A 25,340-nucleotide genomic window follows, 5' to 3' on the forward strand; every position below is an offset into this window, starting at 1 on the left:
GCAGTCAGAGATAATGAGGGTAGAAGTCCCTTCCTAAGGAACTGTTGGCTGTACATGGCAATGTAGTGCAGAGTGTCTGTGTTGAGACCCGATTCAGAAACACTGTCTGTTTTCAATCACAGGCACTTAAGCTGTGTAACTTGGAAAAGGCCAAGCTCATGAGGGGAGAAAGCCACATAGCACATCCTCTTAAGCTGTAGAGGTCAGCTTGGTATATAGAAGACTTCATCCTTTCTTACTGGGGACAGTTCCTTTCTGTAGAAAAGTATTTCCTATTGAGATAAGCATTTTTTTTCATCACAGTTCTTTGGGCAGTTATTTGTAAAATTTATTTTGGGCTATCTCATGTTGGTAATACTTTCTTGGTTTCTAAGGTATATGTATATAGTTACCATGAATAACATTATTTCCTTTTCTTTTGAGCCCATTTCACTTAGGATTCTTCTGAGCAGTTGATGTGTGAGTAGTGTGATGGCTTCACATTAGTATGAAGGGTAGTTTGGCTTCACCATGCTGCTCTCACTCCTCTTTCTCAAAGCACTGGTTGAGGAAAATATGATGAAAAAACAGCTAATGGGTTGGGATGGGGGGTTTCATGGTATTCATTGCCTATTGATAATGGACTAGAGATGTGAGGACTGAAAGCAAACAAAAAATACCTTCACCCTGGCTATCCAACCTTTTCTACCTCCTCCCACCAAGTAGTGCAGGGCAACAGGGAATGCAGTCAGCCCATAGTGCTTCGTCTCTGCCTCTCCCTCACAGTCACTCTGCCCCTTCTCCACATGGGTCCATCCCATGGGATGCTATCCTTTCCAAAGTGGTCCTGTGTGAGCTTCCCATAGGCTGCAGGTCTCCTGGCAGTGCTCCAGCACAGCTCAATACCACAGGGCCCACCTTTCAGGCACTGCTCTAGCACAGGTCCCCGTGGGCTGCAGCTCCCTCAGCCCTCCTGCACCACCACAGGCTGCTCCCCATGGGCTGCAGCTCCAGCCCTGTGGGAGTATCCATGGGCTGCAGCTCCTTCAGGCCCCATCCGCTGCAGCTCCATGGGTTCCTCCATGACTGCATCTGCTCTACCTGGTGCCCGTGGTCTGCAGGGGTACGATCAGCTCTGCCATCGGCCTCTCCAGGGCTGCAGGGAACTTCTACGCAGTGCCTGGAGAACCTCCTGTCCTTCTGCACAGACCTTCATGGCAACAGGGCTATTTCACTCACATTTTCTCACTCCTCTCTCCTACCTGTTCTTGCACAGGACAGGAGGCTCCTTTTGGAGCAGCTGGAGCTGGCTCTGTTCTGATGACATGGGGCAGCTGCTGGTATCTGCTCACAGAGGCCTCAGCTGCAGCCCCCCACTAACAAAACCTTGCCATGTAAGCCCAATTACAGCACTAAATTTGATAACTGATGCTCTGTGGAAATGACCATAACAGGATTATTTCTTTATCCAATGAAATGGGTCATTTTAACCTGTTATTTGGAGTAAAAGTGAAGGTAGTTATTAACATGTCCAGTCATTTTCATTTCATTTCTATTATTTGGAAATATTGTGATATACATAAGCTTTCTTTTTTAGAAAATAACTGAGGAACCCTGTAATTAAATTGTACCAAGCACATAATGAAGTAGAATAGAGTTATGTGCTTGATCAGAAAGGGGTCTGATCTTTATTTTGAAAAATTGTATCTATTTATTTGCTTTTATATACAAATTAAAAAAGTATGTCAACTTTTCACATGAAGAGTCTTTTTCTGAAATTGAACCTCAGGAAAGTCATAGCAATTCATGGTAATCCAGAACACTAGTTCCTTAATTCAGTTCAAAATGCAATAGGTGGCTGTTTCTTTTAACAGTGCTGCCTGTATTAGGTGGAGTAGTGCATACATGTCCCTGTTTAATCAGTGTGTATTGCAATTTATACTTCCTATAAATATACTGACTCCTGTGCCTATAGCTTTACTAAGCACCAGTAGAGGCCTTGTGCAGCTTCGCATCATAGAGCCTATGGAGAGTAGAAAAGAAGCATATCCCAGTGAGCTGAAGGACCAGAAGAGATATTAGTAAGGACCTAGAAGTCTGTACACTGTCATCATTCAATCAGGTGACAGTTTGCTAAATTAACAGTGTTGGTAGTGGTGTGCTGTGGATTTTGAAAAATCTAATTGTGATGCTTTATGGCAACAAAGGTGAAGAGCTCAGAATGATTATTCATGAGTGTGGCAGACTTGGCTATTGTTAGCTGTGTCTGCATGATGCCTTGCCAACTGTCTGTCCTTTTTGCCTCAAGGGAGAGAAGGTATTTTGTTTCGTGTTGTTAGTAAACGTCAGTTATAACTAAAATGTCTTCTACAAAACCAGCATGGCCAGGCTGTGGCTTTGCAGTTTCACTAATTCTTGGTTGCTCTTTGCTAGCAGTCTTGCTTGTGAAAGGTGCATAAATTGATGTTTCACTACAAGTTATGAGGAAATTCCCTGTTTCCTCTTTTTTAATGTTTGGCTTTGTGGTGTATTTCCCAATCATTGAATTAGGAAGTGTTGCTTTGTTTTATTCCCAATATGATACTGTTCCTGTCAAGAATGCTGTGATCAGATGACTCTGAAAATCAGGGATATGTTATGCTTTCCACCCCACACATTTCTCTGATTGTCACAATTCTTCTTTACCTTACTGGTTCTGCAGTGCATGCTTCTAATAAGAATACACCCCTTCAGTTCTTTTTCTGGATTATGTCTGTATTCATTGTTTCTAACAGCAGATCCCTTCCTTTTCCAAGGCACTAGTTCCACACTTGTTAACAGGTTATTTATGAATTCTTTTGTTAACTGAGGCTGTACAGTCTCTAGGGCATGCAGAAACTCCAGTTCTTATCACAGGATGGTCTTGGCACCTGGCAGGATACACAAGTCAAAGCTTGGGGATGTCAGTGTTCACAGCTTCATTCTCTTAATTTCCAGGTGCCACGTGCACTTCTATCAACTAAGGGTACTGAGAGGTAGAAGACTCACACCTTAATAACTTGGATGTTACTCTCTAGCTGTCTCAGAGCATCTGCTCCAGTGCTGGGAAAAGATGATGCAACTTTGCCGGAGCCAGCAGTGTTGAACTCATTTGTGTCAGTCATGAACTTGGCTGCAGGTCTGAAAAAGCAGACTGCAGTTGCCCTGGATAACCTGTTTCCAGAAGAATGCTCTGGGAGCAGTGATTAGGTATGTTACATTGCATTAAGAGCAAGGGAGAAAAGGCTTTGGGCAAGTTTCCTTTTTCAAACATGTTAACAGCTGAGATTTCTTTACTTGTCTCATTTTGAGAATACTATTAAGGAGAAAAAGACAAAAAAGACCAGAATTAGTTTCTAAATTTTGTCTTACCTAGATGAAATATTTGTACAAGGAAATATGCAATTTGAGATTCCAAGATCTCTAATGAGCATCTCTAACCTGAGCCTATCAGTCTGCTAGGAAAGGAAGAGAAAACCATGTGGTGTTTTTATTTATTTGTTTCTGTTTTTTATTTGAAATAATACTAGTTACCTTTTCCATCTTCTTTAATAATTTTCCCAGTAAAGCGACTTCCGAAAGTTTGATAGCTATGAGATATGGCAGAAGTTTGACCTTTGGTACTGGACAGTGAAACGTCCTATTTATTGCAGGGGTTTTTCTGAGATATTCCTCTTTTTCCAAGTGAGGTGAAGCCCAATAATCCTTGAAGGGTCTGAAGAAAAATCTTAGGTAAACTTATTTCAAACTTCTACTTAAGAAGTGACTACTTCTTGAACTTTGGTTCCACCTCTTTGTACATTCCATTTCTTTTGATGATTATAGATCATGATGGAGGCATCTCAGTAACTGTTCTACTCTTTCCCAATTTTTTATTATTTCCCTTTCCTCTGAGGTGAGTTGATAGAATTCTCTCTCACGTAACCTGATTTGCTTAATGACAAATGCTGAGAGTGCTACTAAATGCTTTCATATCTGACTGTACAAGAGCTTTCCAATATTATTTACATATGCATAAGTATCCTTTCAGTATCTAAGGGGGGTTTTAAAAAGAAGAGGACAGACTCTTTAGCAGGGTCTGCTGTGATAGGACAAGGGGAAGTGGTTTCAGACTAAAAGAGGGGAGATCTGAACTATATGGAAGGAGTTTTTTACAGTGTGGTGAGGCCCTGGAACAGGTGACCCAGAGAGGTGGTGGATGCCCCATCCCTGGAGGCACTCAAGGTCAGGCTGGAAGGGCTCTGAGCACCCTGATGTAGCTGTGAGTGTCCCTGTTCATTGCAGGGGAGTTGAACTACATGGCCTTTAAGGATACTTTCCAACTCAAATGATTCTATGATTCTATGTAGCTGCTATAAAATTGACTGTGTGCAGGCATATTTCAATAATATGGGCCAGGTGCAGTCAAGTTTGTAGCTCTGAGTAAAGTACGCAGTGATGTTACTCTGCTGGTTGAAAATCTTCTTGGCTTTTTCAGCATGCTTCATGAAATATCAGCCTCCTAAATTAATTTGTTGAAGTAATTTTAGGTATCATAGGTTGGGGCATCCATTTACTCCTCTTGAATAATGCAATTTGGGAGCAGCAAAACTGTGCACAAGCGGTGAGCCTGCTGACCTGAACAACTGAAAGCTCAGTCAAGGGTATGCATTTCCTTTGTCAGCACGGCCCAGTTAAGAATATATGTCAATGAAGAGAGTCCCTGTGGATAACTGGGTTACTAGGATACCACATAGGCTCTATTTTAATTAGATATTTGCGCTTGACTTCAGACTTTCCATCATTTCATTGCTTATAGAGATTTTTATGGTAGTAACACAATTTAAGAGATAAAATTCACTTTCTTTTAAGGATATGGCTATTTCTAAAAGCATTTATATACAATGGGCGCAAATTACTGCTCAGTGATAGATGTCATCTGTAAAAAGAGAGGCTAGTATAAATTTCATAAATCTTTTTGAAAGCTTGCAGTATCTCCGCATTTTGGAGGAAGCTGCAATCTTGAGCCTAGGCAGAAAGCTTCTCAGTGATGATTTGATTGTATAAAAACTGGCAGTAGAAATCAAGTTGCTTTGCAGAAAGTAAACAAGTAAAAAAAAACCATAAAAGTTGAATGGGGGAATAAAGTTTTTCCTTTTTGTTTTTAAAAGCATGACCTGCTTATCATGATGAGCAAATCTGGTGAGTGTTTTTCTTAGAATTAACATTTGCAAAGCCACTTCCAGTTCGTGTGTACTTTATCTCTGACACATGGCTTCCCACATGATGATGTCACATACGAATAAATGCCAGAAAAGCATGAATGCTCCCAACAAAAGCTAGACTTCGAACTGTGATTTGATTTACAGCACTGTGTGTGTGTGTGTGTGTGTGTGTGTGTGTGTGTGTGCAGGGCCAGCCAGCCACGCTGGAACACTGAGCTCTGCACAGAGCTGTTGCTTTCCTCAGCTGTGGATGATGTTCTGTAGGAATACATCAAATCATAACCTATTTGACATCTTCTCTCATAACTTTTTTAAATCATCCTTCAAGATGATTAAATGCTTTGAATGATGATTAAAATGGTTTGAATTGTCATGGCTTTTTTTTTTTTTTTTTTTGTCATAGCTAGCTTTTTCCAAGTCCTGCACTTTGGTCACAACAACCCCATGCAGTGCTACAGGCTTGGGGCAGGACGGCTGGAAAGAAGTGGAGGAAAAGGATCTGGGGCTGTTAGCTGACAGCTGGCTGAACATGAGCCAGCAGTGTGCCCAGGTGGCCCAGGTGGCCGATGGCATCCTGGCTTGTATCAGAAATACTGCAGCCAGCAGGAGCAGGGAAGTGATCCTCCCTCTGTGCTCAACACTGGTGAATCTGCACCTCAAGTGCTGTGCTCAGTTTTGGGCCCCTCACTACAAGAAAGACACTGAGGCCCTGAAGCATGTCCAGAGAAGGGCAACGGAGCTGTGAGGGATCTGGAGCCGCAAGTCTGATGGGGAATGTGGAGAAGAGGAGCTCAGGGGAGACCTTATTGCTCTACACACCAACCTGAAAAGAGGTTGTGGTGAGTGGAGATCGGCCTCTTCTCTCAAGTAACTGATAGGATGAAAGGAGGTGGCATTAAGTTGACCAGGGAGTTTCAGGTTGGATATTAGGAAACATTTCTTCTCGGGAAGAGCGGTGCTGCAGTGGCACAGGCTGCTCATGGAGGTGGTGCAGTCACCATCCCTGGAGGTGTTCCAAAGCCATGTGGATGTGGCACTGAGGGATGTGGTCTGTAGGCATGGGGGGGGATGAGATGGTGGTTGGACTGGATGGTCTTAGTGGTCTTTTCCAACCTTTATGATTCTATGATTCTCACCTGGGTATTGAAATCATTTGTTAAGAGCACTGTAGGGAGTAACCCGTAACTCAGGAGAGGATATCTTGAATGTTTGGGCTTGCAGGTATTTTGCAGTCATGAAAAGCTGTTGTTTAACAGATTTTTGTTCCCATCCCACTTGCTAACAGTTTTTCAAAGGCAGTAATACTGTGTGGGGAGAGTAGTTCTCGCTGTGTGATTATGTTTATGGAGTGTGTGTGGAGGTGTTTGCTCTGTCCTCCATCTGTGTGTGCTCTGCTGTCCTTACTGTCTGATCTGTTGTATGCTGTTGTCTTTTGCATATTGAAAAGCTTCACTTGAGTTGCAAGATTTTTCCTCTGTTGTGCAAAACAATGTGTTACAGTGGTACTAGATACAGAAGGACTTGTTTGTTTTAAAGTACTAGTTACTGTAAACTACTGAAGAGTCCTGTTCTGCCTCAGCTGCAGATACATTTGGAAGATTCTTGGATCAGAATGAAGGTTGTAAGTTTCCTGATGAGGTCATCCATAGAAATTGAGATCCCAGACTGCTTAATAGCTTTTTAATTTGGTGGTTTTCAGCAAAAGCATAGGTTCGCTGAGGTATCAGTTTGTACTTCAGTCACTTTTAGGTGCAATGCTTGAGGAGTATCATGGTGGGGTTTTTTTGCCTCAGAGAAGTATGAAATGCAGTCACACCATCTTCTACTAAACATATTTTATTTCTGCAAAGACTTCATCAACCTCTGCTGGCAAGAAAGCGAGGGTTTGTCTGTGCTGCCTCCCTTTGTGCTGCGGTGCATCTTTTCTGTTCATACGAAGCTGGAAAGTTATGTTGGTTTGCTGTGGAGGAGGGGGAATTTCATGTAAACTTGCACCTGGGTGGCAGCTGAGCCGCATCTGTTTGCATGTGGATAAAGAACAACTTCAAGATGTTCCACTTCTTTCTTGGCTGTGTGTGGAACCCTGGTGTGCAAAGTGAGCTTGCACGTACATAGACACCCACTTTATATGCTTCGTAGTAGCAGTATTATTTTTCTCTTAGTACCGCCTTTTCTATTATTGTGAAACGTTGCCTTCAACCATACTGCAGTAGGAAAGGCTGCTCTGTCTTAAAATTTGTATTTCTTAATCTTTTCTCTATTTTAGTCTTTTGTGTCATATATACACCTTCAATACTGAAAATTCACAAGCGTGCATTTTAAATGCTGAGAGATGCTTGGAATCTTTCCCAGTAAGATGAATGCCTTTGGGAAAGGGCTGCCTGTCCTGCTCTTGCTCTTTACCCCTCATGCAGCCCCAGCACATGCTAACTGGATGGACCATTGCATACATGTGCAGTAGCAGCCTCTGAAAGCTGCTGTGGCCCTGCTGAGGAGCAGGACCCCCAACCCTATCCTTACCCTGACCTCACTGTGCTGACATGGTTGCTGATACAGCTCAGTCTGAGCTCGGTGTCTCCTGGAGGAGGAAGGAGATGGCTTTTCAGCTGCCAATGCTCTGTGACTGGTATTTTCCTACAAGCTAGACACCTAAGAAATTAGTCACAGGCTTACACAAGAGAGCCGTGGGTATTTTTTGTAGTGATCCAGTGTGTACACAGGCTTTTTGACTGAAGTTGGGCTAAATGCTGTTAAATAAAGAAATTATTAAGTGTTAAGCTGTGTGAGGAAGAGTTAACAATTTATTCACTTACATTTGCACCTATCATCCTCTTTACCCTTAGATGGTCTTATCCCACTCTACATTCTGTTAATACAGTCTCAGACTTTACAGTTCTCAAGCAAAAATCTTAATTACGGTGAATGGCAGAAATTTTGTTGAAAGCTTCATTGAGGTGTGACATGGTATCCTGGGTTCCATTAGAAGAAGGGTGGCCAACAGGGACAGGGACATGACTGCCCCTCTCTATCCTGCCTTTGTGAGGCCCCATCTGGAGTACTGTGTCCAGGCCTCGGGCTCCCAATACAGGAAAGATGTGGAGCTGCTGGAGAGGGTCCAGAGGTGGGCCTTGAAGATGATCTGAGTGCTGGAGCACTGGAGAAAGCTGTGAGGAGACCTCACTGCAGCCTTCCAGTATTTAAAAAGGGATTATAAACAGGAGGAGAATCGACTTTTTACGAGGGTAGACAGTGGTAGGAGGACAAGGGGAAATGGTTTTAAGCTCAAGGAGGGAAGGTTTAGATTGGATGTGAGGGGGAAGTTCTTTACAGAGGGAGTGATGAGGTGCTGGCTCAAGCTGCCTAGAAAGTTTGTGGATGCCCTGTTCCTGGAGGTGTTCAAGGCCAGGTTGGATGGGGCTCTGGTACTAGATCTGAAGGTTGGTGGCACTGCCTGTGGTGGGGGAGTTGGAACTTGATGATCCTTGGGGTCCCTTCCAACCCAAGCCATTCTGTGATTCTATGGCATATTAGTCTGCCCAAAGTTAGAAAGCCATCTAGTGAGTTTGTAGCGAAAATCTTAGTTTGGGAGCTGTTATCCAGTCAGGGGTTTTCTCATAATACTTGGTTGCTGGTCTACCATAGCGCCTCTGTTTTCTCCTTGCTTAAAAAGGAAAGACACTAAAACTTGATGATGTAGATCCTTGCATTTATTTACAGAATATATATTTTTTTAACGGTTGAACTACTTTTCTGGCACTTTCTAGTGTTTTCAAACTCTATTAGCCATTACTTAGTTTCTCAACAAAACTAACATTTCTATTCCCAAGTTTTTCTTTTATTTCAAGTAAAGACTATTTTTTTTTTCTCTTGTTATGCCTGTACCTACCACCTGTAATTGAAGATCTCTATAAGAGAAGAAGCTACCTATGCTTTCATAATACTGATAGTTGTGGCAGTATTCCACTGCCATTTTTACTAGCAGGGTGCAGAAAAGTGATGTGACTTTTATAGAATTCGCAAACTGATCAGTGGCAAAACTGAAATTACATCTCAGGTCCTGCATTTATAATAGTGTGTGTATATACAAACATATATTTTTATGTATTTACATATCTATATGTATTTAAATGCAAATTTGTTGTTTTGCTTTATTATATAGAGTATATAGAGTGTAACAAGTTTTCTCTCCAACACTGCAAGTGTTGAGTGAATGAAAACTGTATTTCTCCAATTGCTTTCTAGAAAAATGGCCAGCCCAGTTCCTGGGCTATGTACACGTGTGGCTTTCTGGCAATCTGACATGATATACTTTATCCCCAAAGAAGTCTACAGACTGCAGTAGCCATTTGCTGCTGGGAAAGCAGTGTGGCTCTTCATGAATTCACCACATTCAGCCAGTGTTGTGATGCACAGCCATGCTTCTGTAAATGCAGCGTTAGAGCTCGTTGTGTCCAGTGACAGGTTTTGGTGCTGGTCGATGTCATTCAGCCTCCAGCCTGTTTCGGTGGGTGGCAGAAGCAGCAGAGTTCACCATCCCACACACATTAGCATATTGCTTTTGCTGTCACTCCTTTGGTTGCTGAATGTCTTTGTCTGGATGAAAGCATTGTCCTGGTGCCATCTGTGGCTCATGGGACTATTTCCACCAGTGTTCTTTTTCCCTCCTCTTTGCTGTAGCTTAGCATCGCAGCTTGGCTTCCCAAGCTATCCTTTTTTATAACGTTACCAGCTTTGTGGAGCGCGGCTTGCCTGCTTGTCATCCTGTCACCATTGCCTGGCTCAATGGCAGCACAGTTGCTGGATGGTGAGTCTGTCACCCAACAACAACAGCTGTGCGAGCAAACAAGTCAGCGTTGATATTAATCAATAGCTTTGTGCAGTCGCGGCATTAAAGTACAGCAGAACATGTGCAGTCTGTCAGCTCCTTTGTCCCGCAGCGTAGCCAGATCAGCTGCTTTGCAGCGCCGAGGATGTGATTGCCATGCGTTGCGCCTTCGCCTCCTTCAGAGCACGGTGCTGCTCCTCTTTGTGCGCTCTCTGGCTGCTCCCTGGCACATCTGCTGCACGTCCCATCTGCGCCCAACGAGTGGTGTGTAGCTCTGACAAGCGGTAGTCAAGTAGTGTGCTGTTCTGCTGAAGATGACAGAAAACAATAATTTGTATTAGTAATGGCATGTCATTAGTATTCCCTGCTTCTAAAAAGCCAGCCGAAGCAGCTAATGTAGAACACGGGCTTGCAAACTTGCCAGGGAGTTTTTGTTTCAAAATCTTGTATTCACAAGTGAATATTTCCCTCCTCACATCTCAAGTAATCAGCGCTCTTACCTTGTCTGGTAGCTTTTCTAAATCTTCTATGCTCTGGCAGTAGTTTTTGTTTTCCTTAAAAACAAACAAAATCCCACCACGTTTTGTTCTGATGTTTTCCTTCCTAGCTATTATTTCATGTCTTTCAAAGAAAAACACAGGTTCTCAACAGAAGTCTAGCTGTAAAGTTAGAGTGAATTTAAAGCCAGAGTTGCCCTTGCCTTATGCATGCCTCTTGAATTGTTATCACTGCAACTATGGGTTGATGTTTGGACTGGATGATCTTGGTGGTCTTTTCCAACCTTGATGATGCTGTGATTCTCACTAGCTCTACAGAAATCTTTGTGACTTGCAGTCACTTCCAGCAGGATTTTGCCTTGTCAAATAGAGCAAAGATAATAGCGTCTCTCTGTGGGTGAAGGAAGATGAAAGTGCTCAGCATGGGCATGTGTAGGCAGTGCAGTTGTTTTGTCTACAGAATCAGCTTATCTATCATCACCTGTAGCTTTTTGCAGATCAGAAGTGCTCTTAGAAATCAGAATGTGGACACCTTTGCCAGTCATATTGAGTATCTTGTGGGGTAATGTCACATGTACCGTGCATTCTGTCTTCAAGGGTTATTAATGCTGGGGGTTACAGCATGAAACCATGAAGTACAAGGAAAACTTTACTAGTGCATTTGCTTATAATTTGGAATTCATTTTAAGCAAACACTACATGTCCAAAGTCTGACAAAAAAAAGGCAGTATTTTACAGCATTTTACCTGAAAGGACTGATGTCATACCTTTATGCGTACTGGGACAGAAGTGATTCATTTTGACAGTGCATGTTTTATGGTTTTTTGATTCTTTTCCTTTAGTAACTCCCTGCTTACTCAAAACATCAGAAAGGCAAAAACTAAAGTTGAGGGAAGGAGTGAGGTCAGGAAGAGCTTCAACGAGGAGAAAACATAGGACACCTTTCTGTCAACAAGAGGGGCTGGTATCACAAGCCCCTGCAGGGGGGGGGGGGGGTCTCTGCTTTGGTCCCATGCCTCTCAGGGACTGCTTTTGCTGTTACTCACAATAACCACTTCTGAAAGCCATTATTCAGGGTGGCTGTGCTGCGTTGCCTTCCAGCAGCAGACCCCTGAGGAAGTAGTCAAGGATGTACTTGTGTATTTGTCCTGCACAGCTTTTGCAAGAGTGTTCTGTTGTTGTTTTTATTAACTTTTCATCTATTTATCTACTTATTTTTGTTTGAGAGCTTCCTAAGGCAGTTCTTTTACACCACAAACATCATGTAGCTAGCAGTGCTTGCAGTATGTTCCAGGAGGAAAAAATGGTTTGGGACTACTTAGGAGAATGATAACTGTTACACTGTAAAATACTGCACATGGAATCTGTAAAATAAAGCATATTATCACAGCAGTACTATTTGAATAGAGGTGGTTAGTGTTATGGTGGCATTAGATCTGTGTGTTAATTCTTATAATTGTGCTTCTCAGATCAGCAGGTTCAGAACTTACCAAGTCAGTGTGTCAGCGCTTGAAAAACTGTGTCAGGGAATTTAGCAGACAGGGGCAGAGGGGGTGATGGCAGCAGTTTATCAGTTTTGGAAAGTGCTGTTGAATTGGCAACAGTGTGTAACAGATAGGTGAACTGCTCCTGCAAAGGTCTGCTGTGGACTACCGAGTTCAAGGCATGCTATAAGGGCTTGCTAATGTAGCTACACTTGAGCGGTCTACTGTATCACCATCAGGCACTTTCTACTGTGTACACTAGCTTTTATTTTCAGCTGTTCCCTAGTGGTATAATTGGTTGGGATTCCCACCCCCCAACAGCTTTTTCAGCGTGTGCTGTCAGTAAGCTCCAGTATGAAAACATTAATGCTAGGAAAACAGGATGATGGGGAGGGGGATAGCTAAACTAAGAATGAAACCTTTGTGTGTACCCTAGAAAAATGCCCGGGGGCAGTTTTCTGTGATTTCCTTGAACATTCGACTCTGAAGGCTAGTAATCCCATCTAGACATTTCAGAGAAGTACTCAATAATAAATCTTTTCTCTGTAAAACACATCCATGGCTGGAAAAAGTTTGTATGCACATCTTCTGTGCAATCCAAGAGTACTTTTGCAAGAGCGGAAACTATAGTCAAGTTGTGCAATTGATACATGATTTTTTTGCAAGAATCTTGTTAAAAAGTCTGTTGAAATCACAGCTTTTCCTCCTTCTTGCTTGAGCTTAGCTATCACTGCTTTAGTCCTGCAAGCTGAAGAAGTGAAAGTTTTGTAAACAAAGAACTCCTACAGCAGGATGCGAATGAAGATGGCAGTTGTGTAATGAAGCAATTTGCCACAACTGCTTACAGGCCAAAATGAGATGAACAGCAGGCAATGTAAACATAACTGCTGGACATGTTTTATGTCAGCAAATACTTGCATGTGTACCTGACTCATATAAAGGAAACCTCTCTTCATCTCTCATCAATAGCAGTATCACTCATTTCTGATACTGCTTGGAGATGGTCCTTGGAAGAGAACAGATCTGCTAGTGAGCCTAATAAGAAACAGTAAAACTGGAAGAGATGAGGTGGTGCTAGCAGAAGGCAGAAGAGCTAAACTTGGTCACTGAAGTTACACAAAGTTTTTATCTGTGTTGTACCTTATGACCCTTACTGACTGCTTACTTTGGGAGCACATTAGCTGATGTGCAGTAACCTTGTGAGAGGGAGCTGCTTTCCATTCTGCAGGCTCATTGAGGTGCTGCTGTCAAGGGACAAGTGAGAGGAGCTCCTGTCGTCCCACTCATTTAAAGGGAATGGGGTTTCACAGAAGAATTTAATACTTTTTCAAATACTGGGCAGTTTTGTCTGTAGCCTCGAATTCTGAATGGAATTCTGGAAGGTTTGCTCCTTCCAGTCTTACTGTTTAAGCTAATCTGCTATTTTTTTGTTTGTTTGTTTTTCTTTCTCTTTTTATTTAGATGAGATATCCTCGGAGCAGCGAAATTTTTCCTTTTTCTCAATGGACTCAAAGGTGCACCAAAGCATATCAGGCAGCAGAACACAAATGGCCTTAGCAAAAAGTACTTTGGAGTCCCAAGAAAGTAATTTTCTTCAAACACTTTTATCATCAGTTACCACTCCCATTGATGTGACTTCATTTAACCAAGAAGAAACGGTCAGAATTTCAGAAGGGAGAAGTACACCGTTGATAGATTCCTCCGTAACAAGCAATGAGGCATTCTTAAGTGACGACCAATTTATTAGCCCATTTCCAAAGGTACAGTGGACTCCTCCACTGAAGTCTTCTGCAATTTTAACAGATCATCACTCAGTTAATACAGTAGAGCTACCAAGAGAAACATTAGAAACTCCGTTACTAACACCTTCGTTATCTGTCTTTTCTTCACCATATGATATCTTGAGAACAGCACAGCAAAAGACTCCACTAAGTGCTGTCCTTGATTACAGTACCAATCTCACAGAGTTGGAGCCTTTTGTACCAGACAGTGGAATACTGACTGCAAGCAGACACTTGTCATTGCACCCATCAGATACAAGTATTTATTTCACTCCCATTCCTTCCGAGAAGGTGGATGCAATGTGGGAAAACGTAAACAGAAGTGTAACATCTCTTCCTTCTGGGGTCACTTCAGAGGGGTCACCTGTCCATCTCAAGCTGCTGGGTGAAAATAGCCATGCTGCAGCAGGTGCTACAGCACAAAGTGGTGACATTTACACCAGTATGAGTAGCAGGGCAACAGAAGCTGTCAGTGTAAGGACTGACCCTGCTCCAAGTATTCCCTGGACCACAGTTGCTGCAACAGCCAGTGCTGAGTCTGCTTTGTTTTCCATCAGTCTTCCACTTGCAGCTTTCCCAGGTCACTCAGCTGCCATGTCCACCTACTCTGATACAATTTTCAGTGCTGGCTTGTTTACACAGAAATTCTCTAGTACAGCACCAAATTTGCCTGCTGATTCAGAAATACCAAGTCAATCTGAGCTTGATAGCGAGCTCATAAGCCCAGTGCCTTTCACGAGATCATACAGTTCGTGTTTATATTGTGACTCTGTTTCTCTTCTGCCAGAAGCAGAATTTTCCCCAGAACACGATGTGGGCTCAGGTGATTATGTTGAAACTCTGTCATTCACAGCCTCTGAAGTACAAGGCATAGCTCCGTTTACAACTGTAATTGCTGACAAATATGAGTTAGAAGAGCCTACACCTGAGATATTTGATACTTCTTTTCCATCAAGACCAGTTGTTTCGTTTTCTTCAAGATTTGCAGAAATCACTGCTTCAAGTTTGTTTTTATTGAGCACTGTGGATGCTGCTGTTGATGACAGAAAACCTGCAAGCTCTCCTTCTTACCATGAGCTGCCCGGTGAGACCTCAGTGGACATCTCTGCTGTCCAGTTTTCCCTGCCTGTCACAGGAACTGTGTCCCTGGCACCAAACACTCACGTAGAGCACCCCGCTACCAGCACTGTTCTGGTGGAGTCTGTGACCATCGCAAGCCACCCGGTTGCATCACTTGCAGTCAGCCCCACAACTTGGCTGGAGTCGCCAGAACTTAAGCCATCAGAATCTGTATTTTTATATGACAAGACATCTACAAGGGAAGAGCTGTCTTTAAATATTTCAGATTTTTCGTCCAATCTTTTATCAACACCGTTTCTGATTGAACCTAGCTACTTACTTCTGTCATCAGCTGTGCTAACTTCTCACTCTGTCATGCAGAGTGATTTCTCAACACTGTTACCTCAGACCTTGTTGACTAGGACACCAGTACTTTCTGAGGTTGTTTCCAGCTGGGACTTAGCTACCGCTGTCAGCTCTGCCACTGACTCCGAGACATCTTTGTTCTCTGTTGAGCATACCTCATACTTTTATTCAAATACATCCTCTGTTCCAGGTGCGCATGTACCTCAAATAACGCCATCCTCAAGTTTTCTTTCCAACTCGTCTGTGTTTCTGGAAGCACCATCAGTATTGCCGGTGGGATCCGAAGCCATGTTTACCTCAGCTGTACCAGGAGCTACCTCTCAGTTAGAGCCTTCCCCTTCCTCCTTGCAGTCTGTGGCTCCCACCCTGGTGCTGCCCGCTTCTGACACCGGGCCTCTTAGAAGCAGCATCCTGCTTGATGAGACAAATCTGATCTCTGTGTTTACTACCTTCCCAACAACTCCTGTCTTAAATGTGTCTTCATCTCTGCTCTCAACTGATCTGGCTTTGGATGAGGATATTGGTGCTACGGTTAAGGCCACGCTGCTTTTACCATCCCTCAGCGAGAGCAGCGCTCACACAACAGCCCTTATGACCACAGACTCTGGCGGCCCAACGCAGCATGCTGATGCCAGCAGCATTCTCTCCTCTCCTACAGAATCTCTGTCTGTGACTACATTTTTTGTTCCTACACGATTTCCTTTGACTTCCCTCCCTCCCACGGGGTACGACGTTCCAACGGGAGCAGGTGATGCTGACACATCAGTTGCTGCCAGCACCATCCCCACCACCACTGCCACCAGCACCACGAGCCGGTCCGGTGTGTCCCCCTCCCCTCCTCTGGTGACCTCCACTCGCCCTGGAGCCGCCGTCCTCCCCTCTGCCACCAGCACTACCAGGCAGCCCTACGTCTGCGACATCGCGATTCCTGACGCGTACCTCGTCACTGCTGGTGAGAGGCCACCAACTTCTTTGTTTCATTTTCAGAAGCCACTGTGTTGTGAGCCCGTAGTTAAACTGCAGGTGTTGAGTTGCCTACTTGAGTAAATCAGAGAAATGTGTGAAATTTAGTCAGCTGTAAATCCATGGGCATTTTACTCTTCAATATAGTAGAATTCACTTCAAGGGAATTTGCTAGGCCAGTGAATTACATGTACCTGGCACAGTGAATGAAGCTGTGTTTTAACACTGCTGATGTGTATATATAAGTACATATATTTGAGGCTACTTTTTAATTTGATTGCTTGAAAACAAACATTATTCTCATAGTAACGTTCTGCAAGTGATTGTTCTGAATTTCTCCTTAGTGTTGACACTGTTGCAAATAGCTCAGGTGTGAGATAATGTTTTAATATGAAAGAGGAAATTTGGCTTAAAGAATATTTTGGATTTTGTTACCGTTTTTATCATTTTACTCTTCTAGCTTATGTTTGTGTATTCCCTCCTCTCCTACTTGCTTCAGTTGGATTTGGCATGGTTTTAACCAGAAGAAAATACGTTAGTGTGTTTCAGAACCAATTGTCTCAGCATGTGTTTTTGCTTCTTTGGTGTTTTCCTACCTCCTCCTGGCTTGCACCAGAGAACTAACGAAGGGCAACTGTAGAAATGCTGCATACTCTGTGATAATCAATACATTTTGCCCTTAAGTTTTGTTGTAATGTGGAAAGCAGAGTGATAATTATCTTATTCTCCAGATATAAAGGTGAGCTGACTGCTGATGAGAAGGAAGATTTACTTTAACCTATAATTTGAGTAGTTCTGTAGGCAATCTGCTGATGGAAAATAGATGCGGAATGGCAGTGTCACACTTCTCAGTTGTTTCCTTGTCCTCAGTTACAGTCTCAAGCAGGTATAATGTCCATAAGGGTGTGGGGGTTTTGGAGCAGTTTCTCAGTGGATATCCCTTTCAGTAACTGAAGACACGTTTGTTTACTTTTATTTAAGAGAAACGTAGATGCATATTTGCTCTGGCTTTTTTCTGATCTCATCTGCATTCCATACATTGCCTACAAAACTTAAACTGTGTTATGACAGCAGTCTCATTGTGGTGTGCAGACCAGACTGATTGCTGCAAGTTTCAGACCCTGTTTGAATGCTTGGGTGACTCTTAAGAAGGTTCCTTGACTAGAATACTAAAGACATTAGATATTGACAAAAATGAGAAGAAATAAACCCGTAGTTTCTTAAACTGTATTCAGTTGCTTTTTAGGATATAGTCACACCGTTGCCTGTTTCCTTGTCTTACTTGTTTGACACAGTTGATCTCATTGTCTGCTCTTTCATGCATTATACTATTGAAAATGCAGCTTTGAGATGAAGCCCAAGAGGTGAAGCTAAAGTATACTTATTGACTGACATTAATTTCTAGTGCTGGCCCGAAGAGCTGTTCTCCAAAACGTCAGTGAATCCATCAGAGAAGTGCTCAGAGCTCAGTTCAGGCGATCAGTAGAGCTAGAGGTAAGTGGCATGAAGTGTGTACAAGCACTCTTGGATTAATGTAGTACAATAGTGGTTTTAGTTCACAGGCTGAACTAGTAATTTAAAAATAACGCTTCTGATGCTAAACCACAGAGAGGTTTATTTCAACTTAAAATTAACCTTTTGTTTTAATGCAGGTATGACATCCAACTTTTTTTTTTTTTTTTAATTTTTAGAATGTAATTTATTTTCTACGGCAGACCTTTCTTGTTTTTGCCATAGCTGAGCAAGCAGTTTCCTGACTCCGTTCCTCACTTGCTCTGACTTGTGAGGTGAAACTGAGCTGAAAAGCTTTTACTGTACTAAAGTATGTTTTGCTTCTCCTGCTAGTTGCTTAAATGCTTTATGCCTTAAGCAAAGCAAGCTCTTCTCTACTGCCTCATGCTGTTTTATCTTGTAACTAAGGTCATCGGCACTTATAGAGAAAGTGGTGAAATCTCATATATACAGGGTTTGGCAGATGAGAAAGGCAGGGAAAAAATCAGATGTGCAATGGTAGGATGTTATTTTTAAGCCTTCAAATAGGTGTGATTGGAATTTCCCCACTCCACTGCTTCCTCTATTCACAGAGTAAGGAATTTCTGCTCTCTGTTTTTTGTTTTGAATTCTTCGTCTCCATTGCTATTCAAGGAATTGTCTTTGAGCAGTATTTCAGTGTTGTTCCCTAACCTTGAAGTGAGTGCCTACTGAGGTGAGATTTTGGACTCTTCACCCCTCTTCCTCAAGCCCCCTCTGTCAAAAACAATTACAGAGGTGGTTTAGGGGCACCTTTGTCACATACTTCAGTACAGGGGATGAAATTGAATGTTTTAATGAAGTTACAGGTTGAGGTGCAGGTTCAGCTTCAATTGCAGCATGTCATTTATGTGTTGGTCTAGCTGCAGTAGCCCAGCACCAAGGCAGTACCTGGTTCTATGTGGTTCCCTCAGGAAGCCGTTTGAACGTTGATCTCTGTGCTCAGAAGGCTGAGTTAGTGGTGCCTTTAACTTCTGCCTGCTGGTCTGCATGGGGAAATGGGTTTTAGACAGCTCCTGCTACAACCACAGCACTCAGTAACTAAACAGCTCCTGTCTGTTGTTTGTGAACACGCCTCTCAGGATAAGTGCTCACTCAGGATGAGTGTGTTGTGAGTTTCTCCCAAAGTTCAGCTGCTGTGAGCTGCCACTGCAGATTTCTGTTTCATTTGGTCCTTTTAGCAATACCTCCTCATAAGCTTCTAAGGTTGCTTGTTGGTTTTTTGTTTTTTTTTCTTTGTAAATAACATATTTTTCTTCCGCGTTCTGAAATGCACCTTTACATTTTGAAAACTAGTGAAGTAGAAGTCAGTAGTTCAAGGTGACCAACAACACTGATATTCAGTAACCTTACATGCCTCAACAGTATGGAAGTGTCTTGATAATAGCGTGAATCAGATGAAGTGTGTTGCTAAATATCTCAAGGTTGAGTGGAGCAAACATTAGATATCTTCTTTCCACTTTAAATCATTTCATTTCATGCCCACTGTTGTCTTGCAGAGCTCTCAATAGATCATTTTGGCTCTAGGGCTGCTTACTGGCAACGCTTTTATAATTAATGCGGTTAGTCCAGTTTCATTCTTAACAGATTCTTTTTTTATCAGAAGGAGAAATCATCTCTGTGGAATCATATATGCTGATTTTATGCTCAAATGCTGCTATGTGTTCTTTTAGTGATGCCTTGGGTGTAAGTGTTTCTGCACTAAATATAATCACCGGCAAATGCCTTCACCTCTAGCAGTGGAATACTAACAAAACTGTTATTTTAAATAAAGAGCTGTCTATAACATCAGCATGTTTTATGGTGATGCAGTGCAGAATTTTAAACAGAATTCTCCCATATTGCTAAACTTAATTAATAAAGCAGGCGTGATTTTTGTTAGTCAAAAGTACCCAGGAAGTGAGTGTGCATTTGCAAGTTACGGTAAAGCAGTGCACTTCTTTAAGCTGCTTTTTAACTGTGTCTCCTGTTACAGCTCACAGATGTTGTTCCCTTGCTGTGATGTAATGCCCAGTAAATCAGGAGACAGTCTTGTTAAATTTAACTTGCTAGTAATGTGTGCTTTAAAAATAAAATCCATGGCAACATTGTTATAAATGCTACTCACTTTAAATGCAATCCAAGTTTAACACTGAAAGGAAAATCGTTCTTTTCCAACTTTTTCAGTTGAAACTTTGGCCTCTGATTATTGTTTCAAACTCTCTGAGCTGCTAAATTTGATGGGTGGGACAAAAAAAAAAAAAAGAGAAGCAGGTTTAAGTCCTGTCTCATGAATAATCTTCTTCCAGTTTTTTTTCCTACCAAAATTCCTTACAGGAAAGCGAAAGTAACCTAAAATTTGAAAGTTCTTTCCTTCCAATTGATTTCAGTGCATAGCATCTGCAGAAGGAAAAAACCCTGTGGTTTGAACAAGAGCAATTTTTTTCGGCTTTCTCTAATGTAAGCTTTCTGGCACTTGAGTAAGATGCAGCGTTCAGTCAACATAGCTTTGTTGCATGGGGATACGAGAAGAAAAACAGTGTTGGCAGTGACTTGCTGGAAGCACCCCAGGTACCATTAAGTTCATACAGACAGAAGAAAGCTTTTTGCCAGCCTCATTTGTGCTAGGAAATTTTATCATGCAGTGTAATGTATACCTCAGTGACTTTGTTGCTACATTTATCTGGGATTTTGGGCCAGGTTTCTGTAATCCAAAATTTGCAAACCTCTGCTTTGCAAGTAAGGAAATGAGTTCATTGTCTGGCAGTGAAATACTTTCTTCAAAGGTGCCACCTTGTGGGCTTGCACTGGCTTCTGTCACATTCATTGCTGCTCAACATTGCTGAAACCATGGCTGTTATCATTTAGGTGTGTGAAAATAGTGGGACAATTGTTGCCTCTGGTTCCTAATGTGTGCAGGAGCAGAATCTCTTTCATTTTTAAGACCTGTGAGCCTTTGTAGCTCATCTTTAGGAAGTTAAATGCTCCCTGCAGACTGGTTACAGAATGCTTAATAAGGTGTTGGTGAGGAAATGGATTTTTTATGCCTTCTACCAGATGTTTACACAGCATAATACTGTGGGGTGTAGGCATGGGTTGGATTGTACCAAAGGTGCATCTAATCAAGCAGTTTAGCTGACAGTAATCTATAGTAAATGATTATGGAAAATCGTAAGAGATAGTGTTAAGCATGCAATTATGTTTTCCCCAGAAACTATGGTAAGCTGGGACCTAAAAACTTGCCATGTCAGAAGCATTCTCTATTTGTCAGAGTACCTTTGAGTAAGATAGATTGTATCTAGGAAACGGCAGGGTTGTATTAGCTGTCTGGCTTTGGGGAAGAGATGGCTGAGCTTGATGTGGTGCATTGGCTCATGCTGAAAGTTTCTGCTTTTGCTGTGGGAATGGCTCAGGAGTGCATGTTGAGTTTAGAGGTGTTAAGGTAAAAAGAAACTTCGTGGTTATTTAGTGTTAGAATTTGTGTTTGCTTGCTTTAATAGATAGCACTCTAAAACTGTAGCTTAGTTAGCATGTTTGGTAGCATCTCGCTGTCTTGGCAGAGATAAAACCTCCAAGAGAGGGGATGGATGGATGCATGGATGGATGGGTAGATGAGTTTGTGAAAAGTAGCAACATGAGCCAACTGAACAAACAATTCAGGGCAAGAATGTGACAAGAACATTTCTGGAGTCATCCTATATAGCAGTAAATCATTACTCTTCTCCCACTTCCATGCCACTGCTTTCTCAAATTTCCATTAGCGTATGGTTCTGTTTCAAAACCAAGCAGAACCCATAGGCTATGTAAGGTCTGATTTGCTACCCTTTTAATTTTAATGATGCACACATGCACACTAAGAGATTGACTGAGTGGCCTCACCAGTGTTGATGGTTATTCTTGATCACTTTCACATAGGCCCATCTTAAATTTGGGAGACTCCAAAATGATGTCTGGTACCATGATGGCATTTATGGCCTGTGTGTTCACCTTTACCTGCAGGGACAGAAAGTCTTGCTGCTCAAACATCATCACCATTTACTATGAGAGTGGTGAGGTGCTGGAACAGGCTGCCCAGAGAGGTTGTGGCTGCCCCGTCCCTAGAGGTATTCAAGGCCAGATTGGATGGGGCCCTGGGCAGCCTGGTCTAGTATTAAATGTGGAGGGTGGTGGTCCTGCGTGTGGCAGGGGGTTGGAGGTTCATGATCCTTGAGGTCCCTTCCAACCCTGGCCATTCTGTGGTTCTGTGATTCTGTGAATCATTAGAGCTGTGCCAGAAGGAACTGTTTTCATTCATGAATCAAGGGTCGTGAGTTGTTCTCATATATCCTGCATAACTTTCCAAACTTCTCTGTGAATTACCTTGTAGACATCATCATGCTAACGTGGCTATATTACTTCTGGCATCTGAATTAAGTTGATGAGATTGAGCTTAAGACAACCCTGAAATACCTCCAGCAGAAATAGTTATTAATTTGACCTACACTGGTTCTGATCCATCTACCTGAAAATGAAAGTTTAAAAAGTTCTTTTAAATTTCCATTATTGTGACATTACTTTTGCTCTTTTGCTCTAGTAAAGTGCAGGAGAAAAATATGTGTTCAGGTAAAAATGTCATTGAAAAATTTCAGGGGAGTTCCTAGTATAAGCTGCTTTCACTGCATCTGTGGCACACTGGAACAGGTCAGAGGTGCAGACAGCTGAGCTTGCTTTCTTGTCTCCAGTACCTAACTTTAGCCTATTACAATATGCTGGCTTTTCTAAGCCACACTTCCTCAGCATATATGGCTTCAGAAAATCACCAGCAAATTGTTAGTAAGATTTGTAATTCTAACTCCTCTTTTTTTTTTTTTTTTTTTTCTTTTAAGCAATCTCTTTTGCAGGTAATGGACAACTTTCTCTTTGTATGTCCTACCTGTTAGAACAGCTGTTTTCTATTTGACAGACTGAAGCTGCAGAGGTCATTTCGTCCTGAGATAAAAGGCTAAAATTTCAGATAAGAGAAACCGAGAAGAGCTGTGCATATTACTCATATCAAACAAATTTGTGTTCTGTGGGCCTAAATCCATTTATAAAAGCAGGACGCTGCATATATTTGCGGACTAAGAAGAAGGAAAGAATAATGAGCAAGATACAGGCTTTTATTCTGTTACTTAGGTAGCTGCTTTTGGTGAGTGTTAGCCCTTTGGAATGCATCATGTTTCTAGAGGGCAGGAGAGGGCTGCAATTACCATTGTGTTACAGTGTTGCAGAAATCCCATCACAGAGCTGTGAGTTACAATTAAGTAGCAGCGTGCTTTTTCATAAGGTGCATCTTGAAGTTGGACTGTCTGAAAAACCCCTTCACCAGCTCAAAGCCTGCCAGATGCCAGCATCCCTTCATCTAAGAAGTGCACGTTTATCACACCCTTCATGTCTCTGGTTTAGATTATTTATTTGCGAGGCCATCATGTTCGATAGACCAAAATACTTTGTGTGACTGCCTTGAGCAAATAAAGCAAAGGGCTGGGAGGGGAAGGGGAGCAAAATAACAGAAATAGGAAAAAAAAATGCTGGGAAATGGGAAAAATAGGTGTCCTTGATACTGAGTGAAATTCCCATAGGGAGAGAAGGCATTGCAATTTGTTTGAATAAATAAAAGCTTTCAGTTTGTTTTTACTTAGGTGACAAAATAATAACATAATAAAAGCATCTGCATAGAAACATTTGCCTAGGCTCATATTTAGCTTTCAATTTCATTTCTTTTACATGATGTCTAATGCTCCTCAGGGCTTTTGAGAAGTCTCAAAGTCACGCAATGAAATGGAAGAGGAAAATTGTAATTGTAACTGTAGCGAGAGATGTTCTCCAGAATACATGTGTGGGGAAAATATATCCATAAAACACAGGTTATGTGTATTTTGCTTCTCACACATCACATGTGAATATTATAGAACACATTTGCTATGCAACATGGATCTGAAATGTGAAAGCTGTGCAAATGGTTCAGTAAGTAGACAGCAATTTGTATGGGAACTCTCATACACTCCTGGGGAATGCAGACGAGGTTGCAGTGCTTGTGTGCAACAGTAAATGGAGAAGAGCTGAGATAGATGTGCTGTGCTGAGCAGATTGCAGCTATGTGCCTGGTGCAGGGTGCATGCCTTGCACGGGAGGAGAGGCTGCAAGCCCTGTGTGCTCCTGCTCTTTATAAAATAAAGATTGCATTTTCCTACCTACAGAGGCCTAAGCTTAGAAATGCCTGGGACTGTGTATGTCTAAAATGTTGCTGCCAAATTTCTTGATGAATTTTTTTTTTTTTTAATTTCTTTTTCTTTCGGTAGGTGTATAAAATTTCCCCAAAGTTTGCTTTCTTGGTGACATCAGGCCCTTTTGTTTACACGGCAATAGCTGTCATAAATGTGCTTGTGAACAGCAGTCTTCTCCGTGGTGAGGCCCCGCTGATCCTCTCCCTGCATCCTTCTTTCACTGTGCCGGATAACAGATTCCACGTTCAGACGGGTGAGTTCTTCCTGACACAGAGCAGAGAAGGTGTAGCTTCATACTGATTCACACCTCTTCACTTGTGGAGAGTCTTGTGATTAAGTAAGCAAGCTCAAGTGAAAATTGTGTTCCACTGCTGTGAGCATTTATTTGTTATTAAAATACTCGTAGCATCTGTCGTAAATTTTAATTAACAATTAAGCCTGTCATTTCATGATTTTTTTCAGGAAAGCTTGGCACATTGCAAAATGCATATTCTCTTTACCTCGCTTCATATTTCAGTTGATAGCTCACTGCTGAAGAGAGTGAAAGTTGTTTGCATTCTTTGTATTGCTTTAAGCGTTAGCAGTATTCTTATGTTGAAAAGTGAGTCTGTTTTCAGTGCCCCCTTTCCTGTTGATACCCTGATCTACACAGCATTTTGCAAAGGCGAGAGGAGAAAAATGTTTTCATTTGCTCATAAGATCACAATGCAGCTACTCTGTAATGCTTGACTCATGTTTGGAGTTATTTTTACCTTAAATTATATTTTCTGTAATTCTCATGGTGAGAATTAGTGAGCAAGAGGATGGCTCGTATAGTATTCAGCTTTACATGGATGTTGTATGGCAGCAGTATATGTCAAGTCCATGAATACTAATGATCTAAAGTAACATATTAACCATGTAATGGTTTTTGAGAGTCAGTAGTGTCATTTAAAATCTTCTTCAGGCAGTATTTCCATAACAAAAACAGCAGCCTAATTGATTGAGTGATAAGAAAGTGATGGGGATTGAGTATATGGGCAGAGAGTACATGAATGTCAAACACAGGTGCTTTTATTCAGGTATGTTTCACGTACTCTTTCTGCTCTGTTAGTATCTGTAACTTAAGACACAAATTGTATGAATGGGATGTCTTCTTCCACAACTTAGCATGGTTAAACAAATGGACAATAGCTACATTTCCTCATCGTGACCTTTGTGTAAAGTGCTATTAGGGTCTGTAACCTGATGATAGCATTTCTTTGGGTAAGAATACATCAGGAAATGTGCAGATAGATGTGCAGATAGACAGAGATCTGTGTGCCTGCTCACATTTCTCTTTCTCTCCTGTTCTCATTCTTCTGTCAAAGATGTTAAGGTATATGTTTATCGATTTATAAGAATGGTTGCTAGTTAGGTATTTTGAAAGTT

General features: G+C 41.9%; 1 protein-coding gene across 3 annotated transcripts in view; it reads left to right on the forward strand.

The window, feature by feature from the left end:
- KIAA1549 (KIAA1549 ortholog) overlaps positions 1–25,340 on the forward strand; it is a 136,569-nt gene that overhangs the window by 49,143 nt on the left and 62,086 nt on the right. For all 3 annotated transcript variants that reach the window (XM_031589772.2, XM_090144031.1, XM_090144037.1), the window contains exons 2-4: positions 13,469–16,165; positions 17,582–17,670; positions 24,006–24,183. In XM_031589772.2, coding sequence (XP_031445632.2) covers positions 13,469–16,165; positions 17,582–17,670; positions 24,006–24,183 — 2,964 coding nt within the window. The remainder of the gene's footprint in view (positions 1–13,468; positions 16,166–17,581; positions 17,671–24,005; positions 24,184–25,340) is intronic.

The sequence above is a fragment of the Phasianus colchicus genome, chromosome 1 (genome assembly GCF_987193195.1).
Source record: "Phasianus colchicus chromosome 1, bPhaCol1.hap1.1, whole genome shotgun sequence".
In the NCBI taxonomy this organism is placed as follows: domain Eukaryota; kingdom Metazoa; phylum Chordata; class Aves; order Galliformes; family Phasianidae; genus Phasianus; species Phasianus colchicus.